The sequence below is a fragment of the Pongo pygmaeus genome, chromosome 15, assembly GCF_028885625.2.
Source record: "Pongo pygmaeus isolate AG05252 chromosome 15, NHGRI_mPonPyg2-v2.0_pri, whole genome shotgun sequence".
Taxonomy (NCBI): domain Eukaryota; kingdom Metazoa; phylum Chordata; class Mammalia; order Primates; family Hominidae; genus Pongo; species Pongo pygmaeus.
The window spans coordinates 62,924,304-62,939,307 of NC_072388.2; the positions used below are offsets into that span (position 1 = coordinate 62,924,304).

Consider the following 15,004-nt stretch of genomic DNA (forward strand, 5'->3'; position numbering starts at 1 on the left):
TTTAGTTTGTATTCCTGGATCAACAATCACTCCCGCAAGAACAGAAAGTTGCAGAAAGTCTGCACAGACTTCCAACCCTCTCCGTCAACCTCCTGCGTGCTGCCTTTCCTGATTAGATGGGTCACTGTAAGGGTTATTTTTCATTTTTTATGACCACCTTCTGGTTGTAAGAAGAAAAATGACTATATGTTATTCCCTCTTAAATTTCATGCACATTTTGGTGGCCACTCTGTTCTCCTAAGGTTTGAGGAGACTGTACTCTCTGGTTTGAGTCTTAACTCAGTTTCTCTGGTCTGGCTACTGGTCAACTGATGTCATTCTGTAACACCCACAGAGAGAAAAAAGATCTAGCACTCAATGTACTATCTTGTAATAATATAAAGAGAAAAAAATATAAAATTTGATCTATTATTTTCATCCTTTTGTGCTTTATTAGTCTCCTGGTCAGATAAAGAAAGCCACAGTCCTAACTATGCTTTCAAGTGGCTTCTTCACAGACGAAAGGGGTGAAATAGAAGAGGAAATTCTATTTTGTGCCAAGTTAGGTATCAAACTGTGCTGCTCAGATTTTCCATCTCATTGTGCTGGTGGCAATCAGATGTCCCCTCATATATTTCAAAGCTAAGGAAGACAGTGGTGATGACAATCATTAGAATATGGTACATTTCCTTTGATTTCTACTTTAGATATTGTAAGTACCCTCGTTGTAGAAAATAAGACAAATTACTTTTGTGGGGAGTGACGGGATGTAGTTCATTATTGAGGGCTGGGGAACAGATGTGCACAGTGAACATAGTTATTCATTTCCAGCCTACGGCTAAAATTATAGTTAAATATTAAAGAAAATACAAGGAAGAATTCCGTGTTGGCTAGAAACTTTGTAGTTTTAAAAGGCGTTTTGCTTCATTATGTAGCATACCAAAGAAGTATCTAGTTTTTCGTTTGAAGTCTATTTCTTTGTTTTTCATCGTGCTTAATCATATTATTTAGTCCACAGATAGGTCTGAGCTTTCCTGCTCCCCTAACACTAGATGCCAGGTATTGTTCTGGTTAGTTTTGCCTTATTCTGCAAATTCAGACTGTTCTTGAACCCTCAGCCTCTTACTCGTAAAACACACATCACTGATCCCAAGGGGTACAAGGTGAAGATGAGTCTAGACCGAGAAAACCCATCATCACTGGCCTCACATGCTCTGTTCAGTCTGAATCGTTATGTCACCTTTCTATGCGGAAAGCCCCCCTCCCCCCGCCATGGAATATGTATTAAAATGGTGTATGTGACTTGTCAGTAACTTCTCAAAAGTTAGCAACTTTATGTTAACATGCCGTAAAATGCTTTCCAGAATAAACCCACTGGACCAGAAATACTTAAGAGCAAAGGTATGTCCAATGAGACTTGTACTTTAAGCACTGCCCAAGGTGCCCTGGCATCTAGTAGAGCAAGAAGATCAGGTGTCAGCTTTGCAAACATTCTTCTCTCTGTTTAGGCTACCACGTCCTATTGAAATCTCAATGGGTGCATATTTGCTGTGAGTGATTAAAACTTCTATGGGGCTAGACAATGAAAATAGTCCATTAATCTGCTTAGATTATGACAAAAATTCTTTTTTGTGGGGGTTATTTTATAGGTAGTCATAAAACAGACCAATGAATGTGATGAAGAAATAGAAAATTTGAAACAGATCTTAAATAATTATTCAGCTCAGTTCTCCCTTGAACATATGTCACCAGACCAAGCTGACAAGCTGCCACAACTACAGGTATGTTTCTTTCATTCATAAAGGTATGTTTCATTTGTCCATCAGTCCATTTATTTAATACTTACTAAGCCTTTGGTGTCTAGGAGCCTTTCTAGTGGTGCAGTGTAAGTTCCTGTTTCTGTAACAATCGAAGGTATTGCTGTGTGTGTTTACTTTCCATCCCTATTTCATAAAATAGATGATTATATAATTATCATTACTAAAAAGTGACAAAATTATAGCCCCTGATGTTTGATCAAGAGAAGCCTTGTCTGTTTGTAGCCTGGGCAGTCCTAATCCCAGAAACTGAGCCAGGGCTGCCACATCTCCTTCTTTAATGGAGGGCTTTTTAAGTGCCCATGGCCTCAGCTTGAAGCCTTTTGATGTGAATTTGCTCTGGTACCAAAGAACCTGATATAACACACAGGATACTTGGACAACCTGACTTTCTGGGATAGAGTCAGGCAGTGTAGGCAGGCTGGGCTTCAGCAGTGAAGACCCTAAATAGTATTGTAATGAAGAATAGTATTGTAATGAAGAATTCCATATTCTAAGCAGTATTGTCATACTGACATATTGCCATATGTCAGAATTAACAATGTCCTGTGGGCTGGGCGCGGTGGCTCACGCCTGTAATCCCAGCACTTTGGGAGGCCGAGGCGGGCAGATCACGAGGTCAGGAGATCGAGACCATCCTGGCTAACACGGTGAAACCCCATCTCTACTAAAAATACAAAAAATTAGCCGGGTGTGTTGGTGGGTGCCTATAGCCCCAGCTACTCGGGAGGCTGAGGCAGGAGAATGGCGTGAACCTGGGAGGCAGAGCTTCCAATGAGCCGAGATCACGCCACTGCACTCTAGCCTGAGCGACTTAGCAAGACTCCGTCTCAAAAAAAAAAAAAAAAAAACAATAGTGTCCTGTGGATTCAGTTACAATGGTTTGCATGTTAACCATCTATTGCTAGGTTTTTTCAGTCTTTGTTTTTGAAGTAGCATTTCTATAATAAAAAACAACAACCAAAAAAAACCTGATTGTATGCTAGGGGTAATAGAGAGCTGCTTTTTTTCTTGCCATCAAATTGATACAGGCAAGCAATTAATATGGTACTCAAAGGAAGATTACACTACTCGCCAGCTGTGAGACCTGGGGCAAGTGATTTGACATCTACAGTGAAGTATAGGAGAGTGCAAGATGACACAGCTGTTAAATGGTGGATCAATAATTCCCACTCAGTAATGAAGACTCAATATTGTAAAAATATTAGATTTCCCCTTATGCTAAAAAATCAAGGACCCCAGAGAGCTTTTGTTTATATGAATTATATCCATTGATAACTAAATTAAAACTCAGAAATGTAAAAACATTCATTTAGTTTTTAAGCAACAATAATAAACCCACTGCATATTAATAGGAATAACTATTTTTATTTTCTTTTTTTTAGAGATGAGGTCTCACTGTGTTACCCAGGCTGTAGCAGAAGTAACATTTTTTTAAAGTTGTTATATTTTCTAAAACAAATAGTAATGAGAAGAGTGACATTGTTTTATGTATTTGTGATCTCTTTAATATCTGGCTTAATATTAGGTCAGTGCAAAAGTAATTCCAGTTTTTGCCATTAAAAGTAATGACAAAAACCGTGATTACTTTTGCACCCACCTAATGGACAGATTCTTATGTTTCTGCATTTGATCTGTTGAGGCGTGTAGTTTTGTTTTAAGTATGTGAAGACAATCCAGACTCTCAAACACATGCACTTGGAAGATGGAGGAATATTTTAATAGTCCTTTTGAATAATTGTGGACATTTTTCTTTGAAACTATACTAAAACCCGACAAGTGCAAATTAAGTATTAATTGTAAAATGGAATCTAAACCCATGTCAATGAACTTTATACGTTCTTACATTAAAATTTACTGGCCTACTTTGTACTTCGAATGGATCTTCTAACAATGCATGATTTTATAACATCACGCTCAATCACTTGGAAAATCCTGATTAACTGAGTTAGGCAGATCTTCCAAATGTTGACACATTTCAAGAGTCAATATTTCTTTAAATCATAGTTGTTAATATTAACACTTATCTCTTCAGAAAAAATCTTTTAGTATTTAAGGAAAGCAATATAGTTTATCAGCTGGCTTTTTTTCAAGTAAAAATAGTGTTCTGTGAATAAAAAGGATAGTTCAGCTTACAACTCAAACAGTAGCATAAGTGCTTTTTCTCAACCATTGGCCGTTGGTATGCAGCAGAAGTGCCATATGCATACTTTCCATTTTTTCACAAAGAATACTAAAAATACATACTGCTGTGGTTTGAATGTTTTTGTCCTCCCAAAAAATGTTGCCTCCCCTCCCCCCAACATTTTTATTCGTGTTGAAACTTAATCACCAACACAGCAGTATCGGGAGGTGTGGCCTTTGGGAGGTGATTGAGTCATGAGGGCTCCTCCCTCATGAATGGGATTAGGTGCCCTCAGAAAAGGGCTTGAGGGAGGGAGTTCACCTATTTTTGCCCTTCTGCTTTGTGCTGTGTGAGAACACGACAAGTCTCCCTTCAGGAAGATATAGTGTTCAATGCGCCATCTTGGAAACAGAGAACAGCCCTCACCAGACACCAAACCTACCGATACTTTGATCCTGGACTTCCCAGTATCCAGAACTGTGAGAAATAAATTTCTGTTCTTTATAATTTACCCAGTCCCAGATATTCTGTTATGGCAGCACAAATAAACTAAGATACATATTTTTATCAAGAATATTCTTAAGGAAAATGGAATTTTTTTTTACTATAAATACATAAAAGTGAAGAACCCAGTAACAACGAATAGACTTGGTGTTCCTGCCTTGATTCGTACAAGGTGCCGGTAGTTTTACCCACCATTGCTTTCATGCCATCAGTGCAAATGTCAGCATGGTGTAAAAGGCAAGTAACATTTTAGTATTATGAAAATGGTCTGAACCTCATGGACTGTGGCCAGGGGTCTGCAGATGCTGCTTTGAGAGCAACTGCTCCATGTAGGTCTGTGCCTCTACTCTGTTTCTGTTATTCTAGTGGCTGTAGTATCGCTCTTGTCGGGAGGCAGTGTACCTCTGAAGTTTAGTGTTTATTGAAAGTGGAACACAAAATGCAGCCAACTCAGATTTAAGTCAAACAATTGTTATTTCCCAAAAGCAATCACAGAAATTTTGACGTCAGACAGAATAGGGGTATTGGCATAGGAATGTGTGCAGTAGAGCCAGGAGAAAGCCCAGGCCTGTGCTCTGCTGTGTGCTAGTTGTAGCTTTGGACAAATCACCTTCTTTCTCTGGCCTTTAGAACTTTCTCTTGCAGGGGGAGACAGATTACGTTTCTCTGTTCTGTAAGAAAATTAATGCTTCTATGACTATCTGTAGGGTGGGTGGATGGATGAACCGACAGCAAGAAAGGAAGAAATAAGGAGGAAAGAATAGGGGTCTAAGGAATATATTAGGAACAAATTTCAAACACATGAAGGTTTTCTAAAAAGGAGCAGGCTGCTTCTGATGCAGCACTCACTTCAGGAGCTCAGGCAAGTTGAATGACATCTCTCAGAGGTGCTAGAGAGGAGGATGTTAGTGTATTTGTCACCTGCTATTTCTTCCAAAGCTAAGAATCTATAATCCTATAGTCATCTCAGACATACGGTGGGCATCTGCATATCTGCCATGAATAAGAAATTTGATTTGCACATATCAATAATATAAATGTTAAAAGTAACATCACGAAGCTTGGGATCGTCTGTCCATCATTCCCATAATAAGATATACTTATACATGGTGCCTTTATTTGTTTATCTATTCCTATTTAGTAGGAAGATTTTACTGTAGAAAAAGTAAATGATTGAGCAGGATAGACTCTGCTTAAAAAAAAAAAGTAAATGAACTTAGTAATACCAAAGAAGCCTTCAAAGATGATAATAAAAGAATGAGATTTCTGTCTTCATTTTCTCTCAGTGGTTCCCAAATGTTAGTCTGCTTAAGAATTTCCTGGAGAGACATGGGAACATGTCTCCTGGGGACATGCATTTTTAATATGCTTTGGAACACAATGGGAAGTCTGCATAAGGCACTTGTGCGGTGTTGGTTAGTGTGCAGACTCCTGGGCCCTGCCTCGTGGATCCTGGTTCTCTCAGTCCTGTAGCTAGCCACTGGAGCAGTAGCTCCCAACCCTGGCCGCACACCACAGTCATCTGTGGAGCATGTTACAAGTTTCCATGCTTTGGCTCAACCCCCAGAGATTCTGATTCACAAGGTCTCTGGTAAGGCTGAGGCATCCTATAGCTTATAAACCCTACACAGGACCTTTGGAAATGCATCCAGGATGGAAAGGAGCTATACTGTACCAGAGACTAGCTTCTGGCTTTGTAAACCAAACAGCAGAGAAAAATCTTCAGCCCTTGTACCAAAGGAAGCAGGCTGCTCTGGGCCTGCAGAGGCCTCAGACTTCTCAAACCTATGCAAATACTCTCTACACAGGGAGAAGTCGAACGTATGGAAAAACAGATTCTGAGTTTGAACCAGAGAAAAGAAGACCTGTTGGTGGACTTGAAGGCCACCGTACTAAACCTTCACCAGCATTTGAAGCAAGAACAAGAAGAAGTAGAAAGAGATAGGCTGCCAGCTGTAACATCAGAGGAAGGTGGAGTGGCAGAGAGGGATGCTTCTGAGCGGAAGGTGCGTATGACTTTAGGTTAATGCTGGCCCCACACTCCACAAGAGCATTAATGGGTAGTGTTTTCCACCTGAACGACCTGTGGCATCTGTGTCTACGGCCTGTAGTAAAGGAATTTTTAAAAGTGGAAATACTCAACCTGAGGTTGTTTACTGGTGAATATAAATCCTCAGGGTGTGCCTGTTCTGGACTCCACCCAGAATTCTTAACGCCTGAGTTACTTTAGGACATGCTTATAAAATTTCACAGGCAGGTGGATCGAGCCTTCCTTTGAAGTATCTTCGTACAGAAAAGTCAGCCCTTTGCAGACTCAAGAAGGGCCCAGTGCCTAAGTCTCCTCTGCATTCACATCAATGAATCACATTCTTTAATTGTTTGATGAAGGGCCACAGGGGGCCATGAAAATGACAAGACCTAAGGCTTGACTGACTTGGGATATCTGGCTGGAGGAGCTGAACGGACCAGGAGACAGGCTTCTTGTGGGGGTGGGCATCTTGGATAAAGTGAGTAAAAAATTAGCTACATAAAAATGCAGCTGGACTGGGATCTTGGTGATGTTGACTGGCAAGCAGACTGCAGGTATTCTTGTGCTGTGCCTTTCAGTTGAACAGAAGAGGCTCCATGTCTTACCTGGCAGCAGTCGAGGAAGAGGTGGAAGAAAGTTCCATGAAGAGCGAAGTAAGGGAAATGATTTTCTTGTTAAAGTTTGTTAGAACCAGACTTCTAAAAGAAGTCAATGAAAAGATCTTAAAGTGAATGGAAACCTAAGAATTTTTAAAATTAATGTTGATATTTTAAAAGTATGATTGAAGTAGTTCTCTTATGTTATTAATGTTTAAGTGTATGGAAACCTACTTCACCGTGTAAGAGTGAGATGAATGTAATTCAGACACTCTCGCTGGCATACGGGAGAAGGTGAAGAAGTTCTCTGTAGTATCCTGATTTCTGAGGACTTTCTCTGAAGTTATGAGAGCATGCTGTTTGTTTGGCACTCCTGGTCTCATTTTTAGAACTGTATTTTTCCACATTTCAATTACTCTTTTGGTCTAAAACAGTATTTCCAATGACATGAAGAGTTGTGTTAGCAACTGATACTAAGAATTTGTACTACTTGATTATAACTGGTTGAATGAGACATTTTCAGTTGTTTTTTCTGACATCAGTTTCCATTTCATACTTGAAAAAATAAGTTGCAATGGGTCTTATGACAAAAGGAAGAAAATTGAAGCAACTTACAGTTTTTGTGACTTACATGTAACCACCAGACCCTTTTTGGGCTCATTTTATAGATGGTTAAATAGCTCCACTCTCACACAGAGCAGACCTCTTGTCCTAGAGTGTATCTCTAGGGCATGGTGGAACTGTGACAAGGAAGAGTACAGCTTTACTGTGCTCTGTGACCATCAGACAACTTTGCAATCTGATTATACCCCTTCATGGCAGAGAGAACTACGAGAATAATGGAGGGACCAGGGGCTAAAAAGAGTGACTTCAGTACAGTGTTAATTTGAGACGTGTTTGCTTCTGAGCTGATGTTTGTAGTGTTGTCTTTGACAGCAACAAAGAAGTACATGTTCATCAAGCTGTGATTTTTTTTTTTAAATTGACAAGTAAAAATTGTATGCATTCAAAAAATTTACCGGGTGTGGTGGCAGGTGCCTGTAATCCCAGCTACTCAGGAGGCTGAGGCAGGAGAATCGCTTGAACCCAGGAGGCAGAGATTGCAGTGAGCCAAGATCACGCCGTTGCACTCCAGCCTGGGTGACAAGAGCAAAACTCCATCTCAAAAAAAAAATTATATATATTTATGATATGATGTTTTGATACAGTATATGTATATATGTATTGTGGAATGGCTAAATTGAGCTAATTAACATACACATTACCTCGCATACCTTTTTTTTTGTAATGAGAATACTTAAAATCTACTCTTCATGATTTTCAAACGTATATTAACTATAGTCACCATGATATACAAAAGATCCCTTGAACTTATTCCTCCTGTGCCCTTTGTTTTGATTCCCTTTGACAAACATTTTTGTAATCTCTGGTCGCTGGTAACCATTGTTTTATTCTCTGCTTCTATGAGTTTTTTTTTTTACATTCCACATAGAAGGGAGATGATGTGGTATGTGTCCTTCTGTGCCTGGATTATTTCACTTAACAGAAGATCTTCTAAATTTACCTATATTGTTGCAAATGACAGAATTTCCTTATTTTTTAAGGCCAAATAGTATTTCAGTATGTATATATAACCACATTTTCTTTATCCATTCATTTGTTGGTGGACACTTAGGTTATTTCCGTATCTTGGTTGTTGTGAACAGTGCTGCATTGAACATGGGAGTGCAGACATCTCTTTGACATACTGAGTTTTTTCCTTTGGATATGTACTCAGTAGTGGGATTGCTGGTTCTATTTTTAATTTTTTGAAGAACCTCGATACTGTACCAATTTACATTCCCACCGATAGTATTCAGGGGTTCTATTTTCTCCACATCCTCATGCCAACTTGTTATTTTTTATCTTTTTGATATAAGCCATTCTAGCAGGTGTAAAGTAGTATCTCACTGTGGTTTTAATTTGCATTTCCCTGGTGATTAATGATGTTGAACATTTTTTCTTATACTCATGAGGCTGTAATTTTAAAGCTAGCATTTTAATTTTTCTAACTTTTATGTATTTTTAAATATTTATTTAGAGACAAGATCTCACTGTGTTGCCCAGGCTAGAGTGCAGTGGTTCTCGCTGCAACCTCCAACTCCTGGCCTCAAGTGATCCTCCCACTTCAGCCTCCCAAAATGCTGGGATTACGGGTGTGAGTCACAGTGCCTGGCCTCAAAGATACCATTTAAGGTTACGTTTACCAAAGCAGATTAAATTTCTAAAAGCACTGTTTTAAAGATTTCCGTTGTGTGACGTGAGCCGAGCCCCTACTTTTAAAAGTATTTTCTAAGCTTTAGGAAGAGCAGCCACATTTGTAAACATGATATAATTAGCAAAAAATACAGATAAAAAAATGGGGGAGGGCTGCAATAAAGGGCTGTGGTTACACTGCCTGATAAGTTGAGTCTGGTATAAAAGAGGTGAGTGAGTAGGGCGCCGGTTATGACAGTAAGGGAAGCTCTTCCCTTTGCTAACCAATCATTTACTGTAATAGAATGGAGATGAGAAGGCAGAGCCATCTCCTCAGTCTTGGTCTTCACTTTGGAAGCATGACAAGGACATGGAGGAAGACAGAGCTTCCTCATCCTCTGGAACAATTGTTCAGGTAATGCTGGGTGTATCAACCACGCTTAGGGGTTACGAGGGCGGGTGGGGGGAGCAGGGATCTCTTTCTGCACGACTTTCTTTCCCCCACACCCCCGAGACGGACTCTTGCTCTGTCACCCAGGCTGGAGTGCAGTGGCATGATCTCAGCTCACTGCAGCCTCTGCCTCCTAGGTTCAAGCAATTCTCCTGCTTCAGTCTCCCAAGTAGTTGGGATTACAGGCACACATCACCACGCCCAGCTAATTTTTGTATTTTTAGTAGAGACGGGGTTTCGCCATGTTGCCCGACTTTCCATGTTAACTTTGCTTCCTCTCTTCCCTCTTTCCTTTGTTTGGTTTTCAGTCAGCACTGCCTAAACCTTTAAAATGCTCATTTGTAGCTCAGACAAGGAATAAAAATAAGGATAGTAAATAACTATCTTGTTTAAAGGAATGCTTAGGGAGGGAACCTGCATGGGCTGAATTTTTTTTTTTTTTTAGCTGACAACCATTGTATATATTTATGGTATACAACATGTTTTGAAATGTGTATACATTGGAAATGGCTGTATCAAGCTAATTAACATATGCATTACCTCACATATTTGTCATCTTTTCAGTAATTAGAACACCTAAAATCTAGTCGCTTAGCAACTTTTAAGTGTACAATACATTATTATTAACTATAATTGCCATGTTATACATAGATTCTCTTGAACTTATTCCTGCTGTTCAACTGAAATTTTGTGTCCTTTGACCAACATTTCCCCAGGCCCTCTCTCAGCCCCCAGCGTCCCTGGTAACCACCATCCTATTCGCTGCTTCTATGCAGTCCATATTTTTTAGATTATACATGTAAGTAAGATTATACAGTATTTATCATTCTGTGCCTGGCTTATTTCATTTAACATAATGTCTTCCAGTTCATCCATATTGTCACAGATGACAGAATCTCCTTCTTTTTGAAGGCTGGCTAGTACTCCGTTGTATATATATGCCACGTGTTCTTTCTCCATTCATCAATTGATGAACACTTAGGTTGCTTCTCTATCTTGGCTACCATGAATCTTTGAAAGCTTCTCACATTACTTTTGCACAAATGCAAAGACAGCCTTAATGAGCACGTGCTTGGTTCTATTTCTATTGTGTACTCCTGTTTTCTTTCAGGGCAATTTTATTTCCTCTGAGAGCTTATGGTCACCTCTATGCCAGTGATTACCAAACTAAATCTCTAGTCTTGGCTTTTCTCTTAAATCTATAAATCTATTCCACATTTCTATCCTCCTGATAGACTTTTTTGGGATGGAGTTTCTCCAACTCAAACCCATTTTACCAACTTTCCTTCAAAGCTTGCTCCTCTTACTAATTTCTCAGTGTCTGCTGATGGTGCCACTATTTTCTCAGAGATAAACTTTGGAGTTCTATTAGGTGCCTCATTTCTCTCACCTTTCACATCCTGTCAGTGGCCAATGATGTCCATTCACTGCGTACAGCCTCTCCTCCCATTATTTTTGCCATCGTCTTATTTCAGGCAATTCTTATTACTTCCCTGGACTTTTGGAGTAGCCCTCTAATTGGTTTACAATCTCCAATTGTTTTTCCTAATACATCTTATAAAATACTGATGACTTTTCCTAAAACCAATCATGCTAAACCTCAGCCTAAAATTCTTCATGGAGTTTGATTATCTACTGAAGAAAATGCAAACTTAGCCTGGCATTCCAGATTTTCCTGATCCCTGCCTACCTTTCTAATTTTATCTAATCTCTACCTTTAATTCTTGGTTTATACCTTTCTGATAACAGTCACTGTTTTCAGTAGAAGAAGCTGAAAAGACATTAACATTTTGTTAGGAAATGCTAAATGCCTTATATATGTCATTTAATTGCAAACATAGGTGAGATAGTTTTTATTCCCATTTTAAAGGTGAAGTAACTGAGGTTCAGAGAGTTCAGGTTAATTTGTCCAACATTATACAACTTGTAAGTAGAGCAATCAAGGTTGGTTGATTATAATATCCACATGCTTTCTGCCATGTTGTGTTAATTCTTTGCGTACATGTCATTTTCCCATTGCTTAACTTTGGTTAACCTTAAAAGAAGGATTGCTGAATCAAAGTATATATCCATTTAAAATGTGACACACATTTTCAAACTGCCTTCTAGGAAGGTTATACCAGGCTAGGTGCAGTGTCTCATGCCTGTAATCCTAGCACTTTGGGAGGCTGAGGTGGGCGGACAGCTTGAGCTCAGGAGTTCAAGACCAGCCTGGGCAACATAGTGAAACCCTGTCTCTGTAAAAAATACAAAAATTATCCAGGCATGGTGGTGCATGCCTATAGTCCCAGAGACTGAGATGGGAGGATCACTTGAGCTTGGGAGATGAAGATTGCAGTGAGCTAAGATTGCACCACTGCACCACAGCCTGGGTGACAGAGTGAGGCCCTGTCTCAAAAAAAAAAAAAAGAAAGAAAGAAAGAAAAAGAAAGGCTATACCAATTATATTTCTCCTAGGTATACATGGAATTGCATTTCCAGACCCCCCCACCACAAGCTGATTTTTGATATTGTCAGTCTTAGCCAAACTTAGCCAGTGGTTTAAATTAATTTATGTTCTAAGAATGTTGAATATCAATTTAGATGCCTATTGGCTTTTGTAACTCTTCTTTTGCGACTTGCTTGTTCCTACCATTTGACTATTTTTCTATGTAGGGGTTGATGTTTTCCTTATTATTTATAAGAGTAATTAATATATTAAGAATATTGGCCGGACACAGTAACTCACACCTGTAATCCCAGCACTTTGGGAGGCCAAGGCGGGTGGATCACGAGGTCAGGAGATCGAGTCCATCCTGGCTAAAACGGTGAAACCCCATCTCTACTAAAAATACAAAAAATTAGCCGAGCGTGGTGGCAGGTGCCTGTAGTATCAGCTACTCAGGCGGCTGAGGCAGGAGAATGGTGTGAACCCAGGAGGCGGAGCTTGTGGTGAGCCGAGATCGTGTCACTGCCCTCCAGCCTGGGCGACAGAGCGAGACTCTGTCTCAAAAAAAAAGAATATTAACACTAGGTATAATAGTTATCCCAGTTTGTCATTTCTCTTTAGCTTAGATTATGGTATCTTTTGTGGTGCATATTATTTTATTTTTTATGTAGTCAATGCTAATATTATTTTCCTTTCTTGTCATGCTTCCCCACACCTAGAATTTTTATGGTATAACTTTGAGAATACAGTGAGAGTTTATTATTAGGGGTAATACAAGGATTCTGATTATATTTTTCATAACTAGAATTTATTGTTAGGAGTAATACAAGAATTCTACTTACATTTTTCATAAAATGCCTTGGTAGTTGTTACTAAATGGAATAAATTCACCTTTTCCCCACTCTTTGAAATGTGGCCTTTATCATATAATTAATTAATTAATTATTTCGGTAGAGACAGGGTCTTACCATGTTGCTCAGGCTGGTCTCAAACTCCTGAGCACAAGCAATTCTTCTGCCTTGGTCTTCCAAAGTGCTGGGATTATAGGTGTGAGACATCACACCCGGCCATGTAATTTAAATTTTCATAAGGACATACTTTTAAAGAATACTTCAATGAGACAAAGCATACTTCTGGAAAAATCTACTTAAGTACCTAATTCTCTAGATTCTTTATGTGCTCATTAAGAAGAGAAGGTTAGAGAATGTAAGTCTTTCAAATAAAGACAATCTTGGGGAAGCTGATTTTTTCCCTAATGAACAAACTTTTTTCTAATTGTACCTGACTTCTCCGTACCTGACTTTTTTGCAAGCAGGTAGTTTGTAAAATGAGCAGGCGAAGAAAGAATTCATGTGGCACCAGGGCAGGACCCTTTCTGGAGCTCTGATTCTTTTCTTTACAGGAAGCATATGGGAAAATAAGCACCTGTGATAATTCCATGGCACAGATCCTCACACCAGCCTCACTAAACACTGAGCAAGGCCCAGAATGTTCCCTAAGGCCCAACCACACAGAAGAGGTAAGTCCCGGTTAGTAATAAGTAAACTGCTCAGATAGCTGGACTAGCACCTAGAGATGACCAGTGTTCTGTGTCCTGCAATACCTTGTACATCAAGCTAAGTGTTCCTTGTGAACTTTAACATATGAAGATATGTGCTATCAAGCTGTAGAACTGGAAGACTTGTCATCACATATTTACAAAGAAAATAGGCATGGCATAGAGAATTAGACGCTTTTCACTCATTTACCATTTGTCAACATGAAATAGTCTTTCCGTTGATGACTACTTCTTTAATCTGTAGATAGAACTTATGGGGACAAAGAAAGTAGAGAAGGGTTAATATTGATTAATAGCCTGTTACATAAAAGGCATTTATGTAACAGTCTGTTTAACCCTCAGACTGTATAAGGTAGGTTCATACCTACCATATGTTTACAAATTAAGAAATCACAATTTAGGGAGTAAAAATATAGCTAGTGGGCCGGGCATGGTGGCTCAAGCTTGTAATCACAGCACTTTGGGAGGCCAAGGCAGGTGGATCACCTGAGGTCAGGAGTTTGAGACCAGCCTGACCAACAGGCTGGTGAAACCCCATCTCTACTAAAAATACAAAAATTAGCCGGGCGTGATGGCACATGCCTGTAATCCCAACTGCTCAAGCGGCTGAGGCAAGAGAATCACTTGAACCTGGGAGGAGGAGATTGCAGTGAGCCAAGATTGCGCCACTGCACTCCAGCCTGCCTGGGCGATTGAGCAAGACTCTGTCTTTAAACAAACAAACAAACAAACAAAAAAATATATATATATATAAAATATATATATTATGTATTATATATATAAAATATATATTATGTATTTTATATATATAAAATATATATTATGTATTTAATATATATATAATATATATTGTGTATTTTATATATATATAATATATATAAAATATATATTATGTATTTTATATATATATATAATATATATTATGTATTATATATATGGCTAGTGAATGGGGGAATAAGGAATCAAACCCAGAATATTCTAATCTGGCTTTCTAATTTGGAATCTTGTACCTCAGTGGTTCTCAATAAGGCCTTACAGCGGGGTGTGGGAGATGGGTCCTATTTCCCAAGTTAATTTTGGTGTTTAGCTGGACCTAAAGCTCCAAGGGTCTCACCAAATAGCTCCTGTAAAAGATATTGGCATGTTTTTGCTGTTTTTATTGTTTAATTATTGCATCTGTTTTCTTCTTTTATACTGAGTTCTATTTATGTTTTTTTCTCCCAATCTTTTGTCTAGTCTTACAAAAATATCTCTTAGTTCTCAAATTGTTACTCCTTTCTCT

At 38.9% G+C, this 15,004-nt stretch overlaps 1 protein-coding gene across 10 annotated transcripts in view; it reads left to right on the top strand.

The window, feature by feature from the left end:
* Nucleotides 1–15,004, top strand: part of SYNE2 (spectrin repeat containing nuclear envelope protein 2) — a 433,601-nt gene that overhangs the window by 302,598 nt on the left and 115,999 nt on the right. For 8 of the 10 annotated variants that reach the window (XM_054449822.2, XM_054449816.2, XM_054449824.2 and 5 more), the window contains 5 exons: nt 1,629–1,760; nt 6,234–6,431; nt 7,033–7,107; nt 9,590–9,700; nt 13,567–13,683. In XM_054449822.2, coding sequence (XP_054305797.1) covers nt 1,629–1,760; nt 6,234–6,431; nt 7,033–7,107; nt 9,590–9,700; nt 13,567–13,683 — 633 coding nt within the window. The remainder of the gene's footprint in view (nt 1–1,628; nt 1,761–6,233; nt 6,432–7,032; nt 7,108–9,589; nt 9,701–13,566; nt 13,684–15,004) is intronic. The other 2 variants (XM_054449827.2, XM_063651667.1) reach the window with 2 other exon arrangements.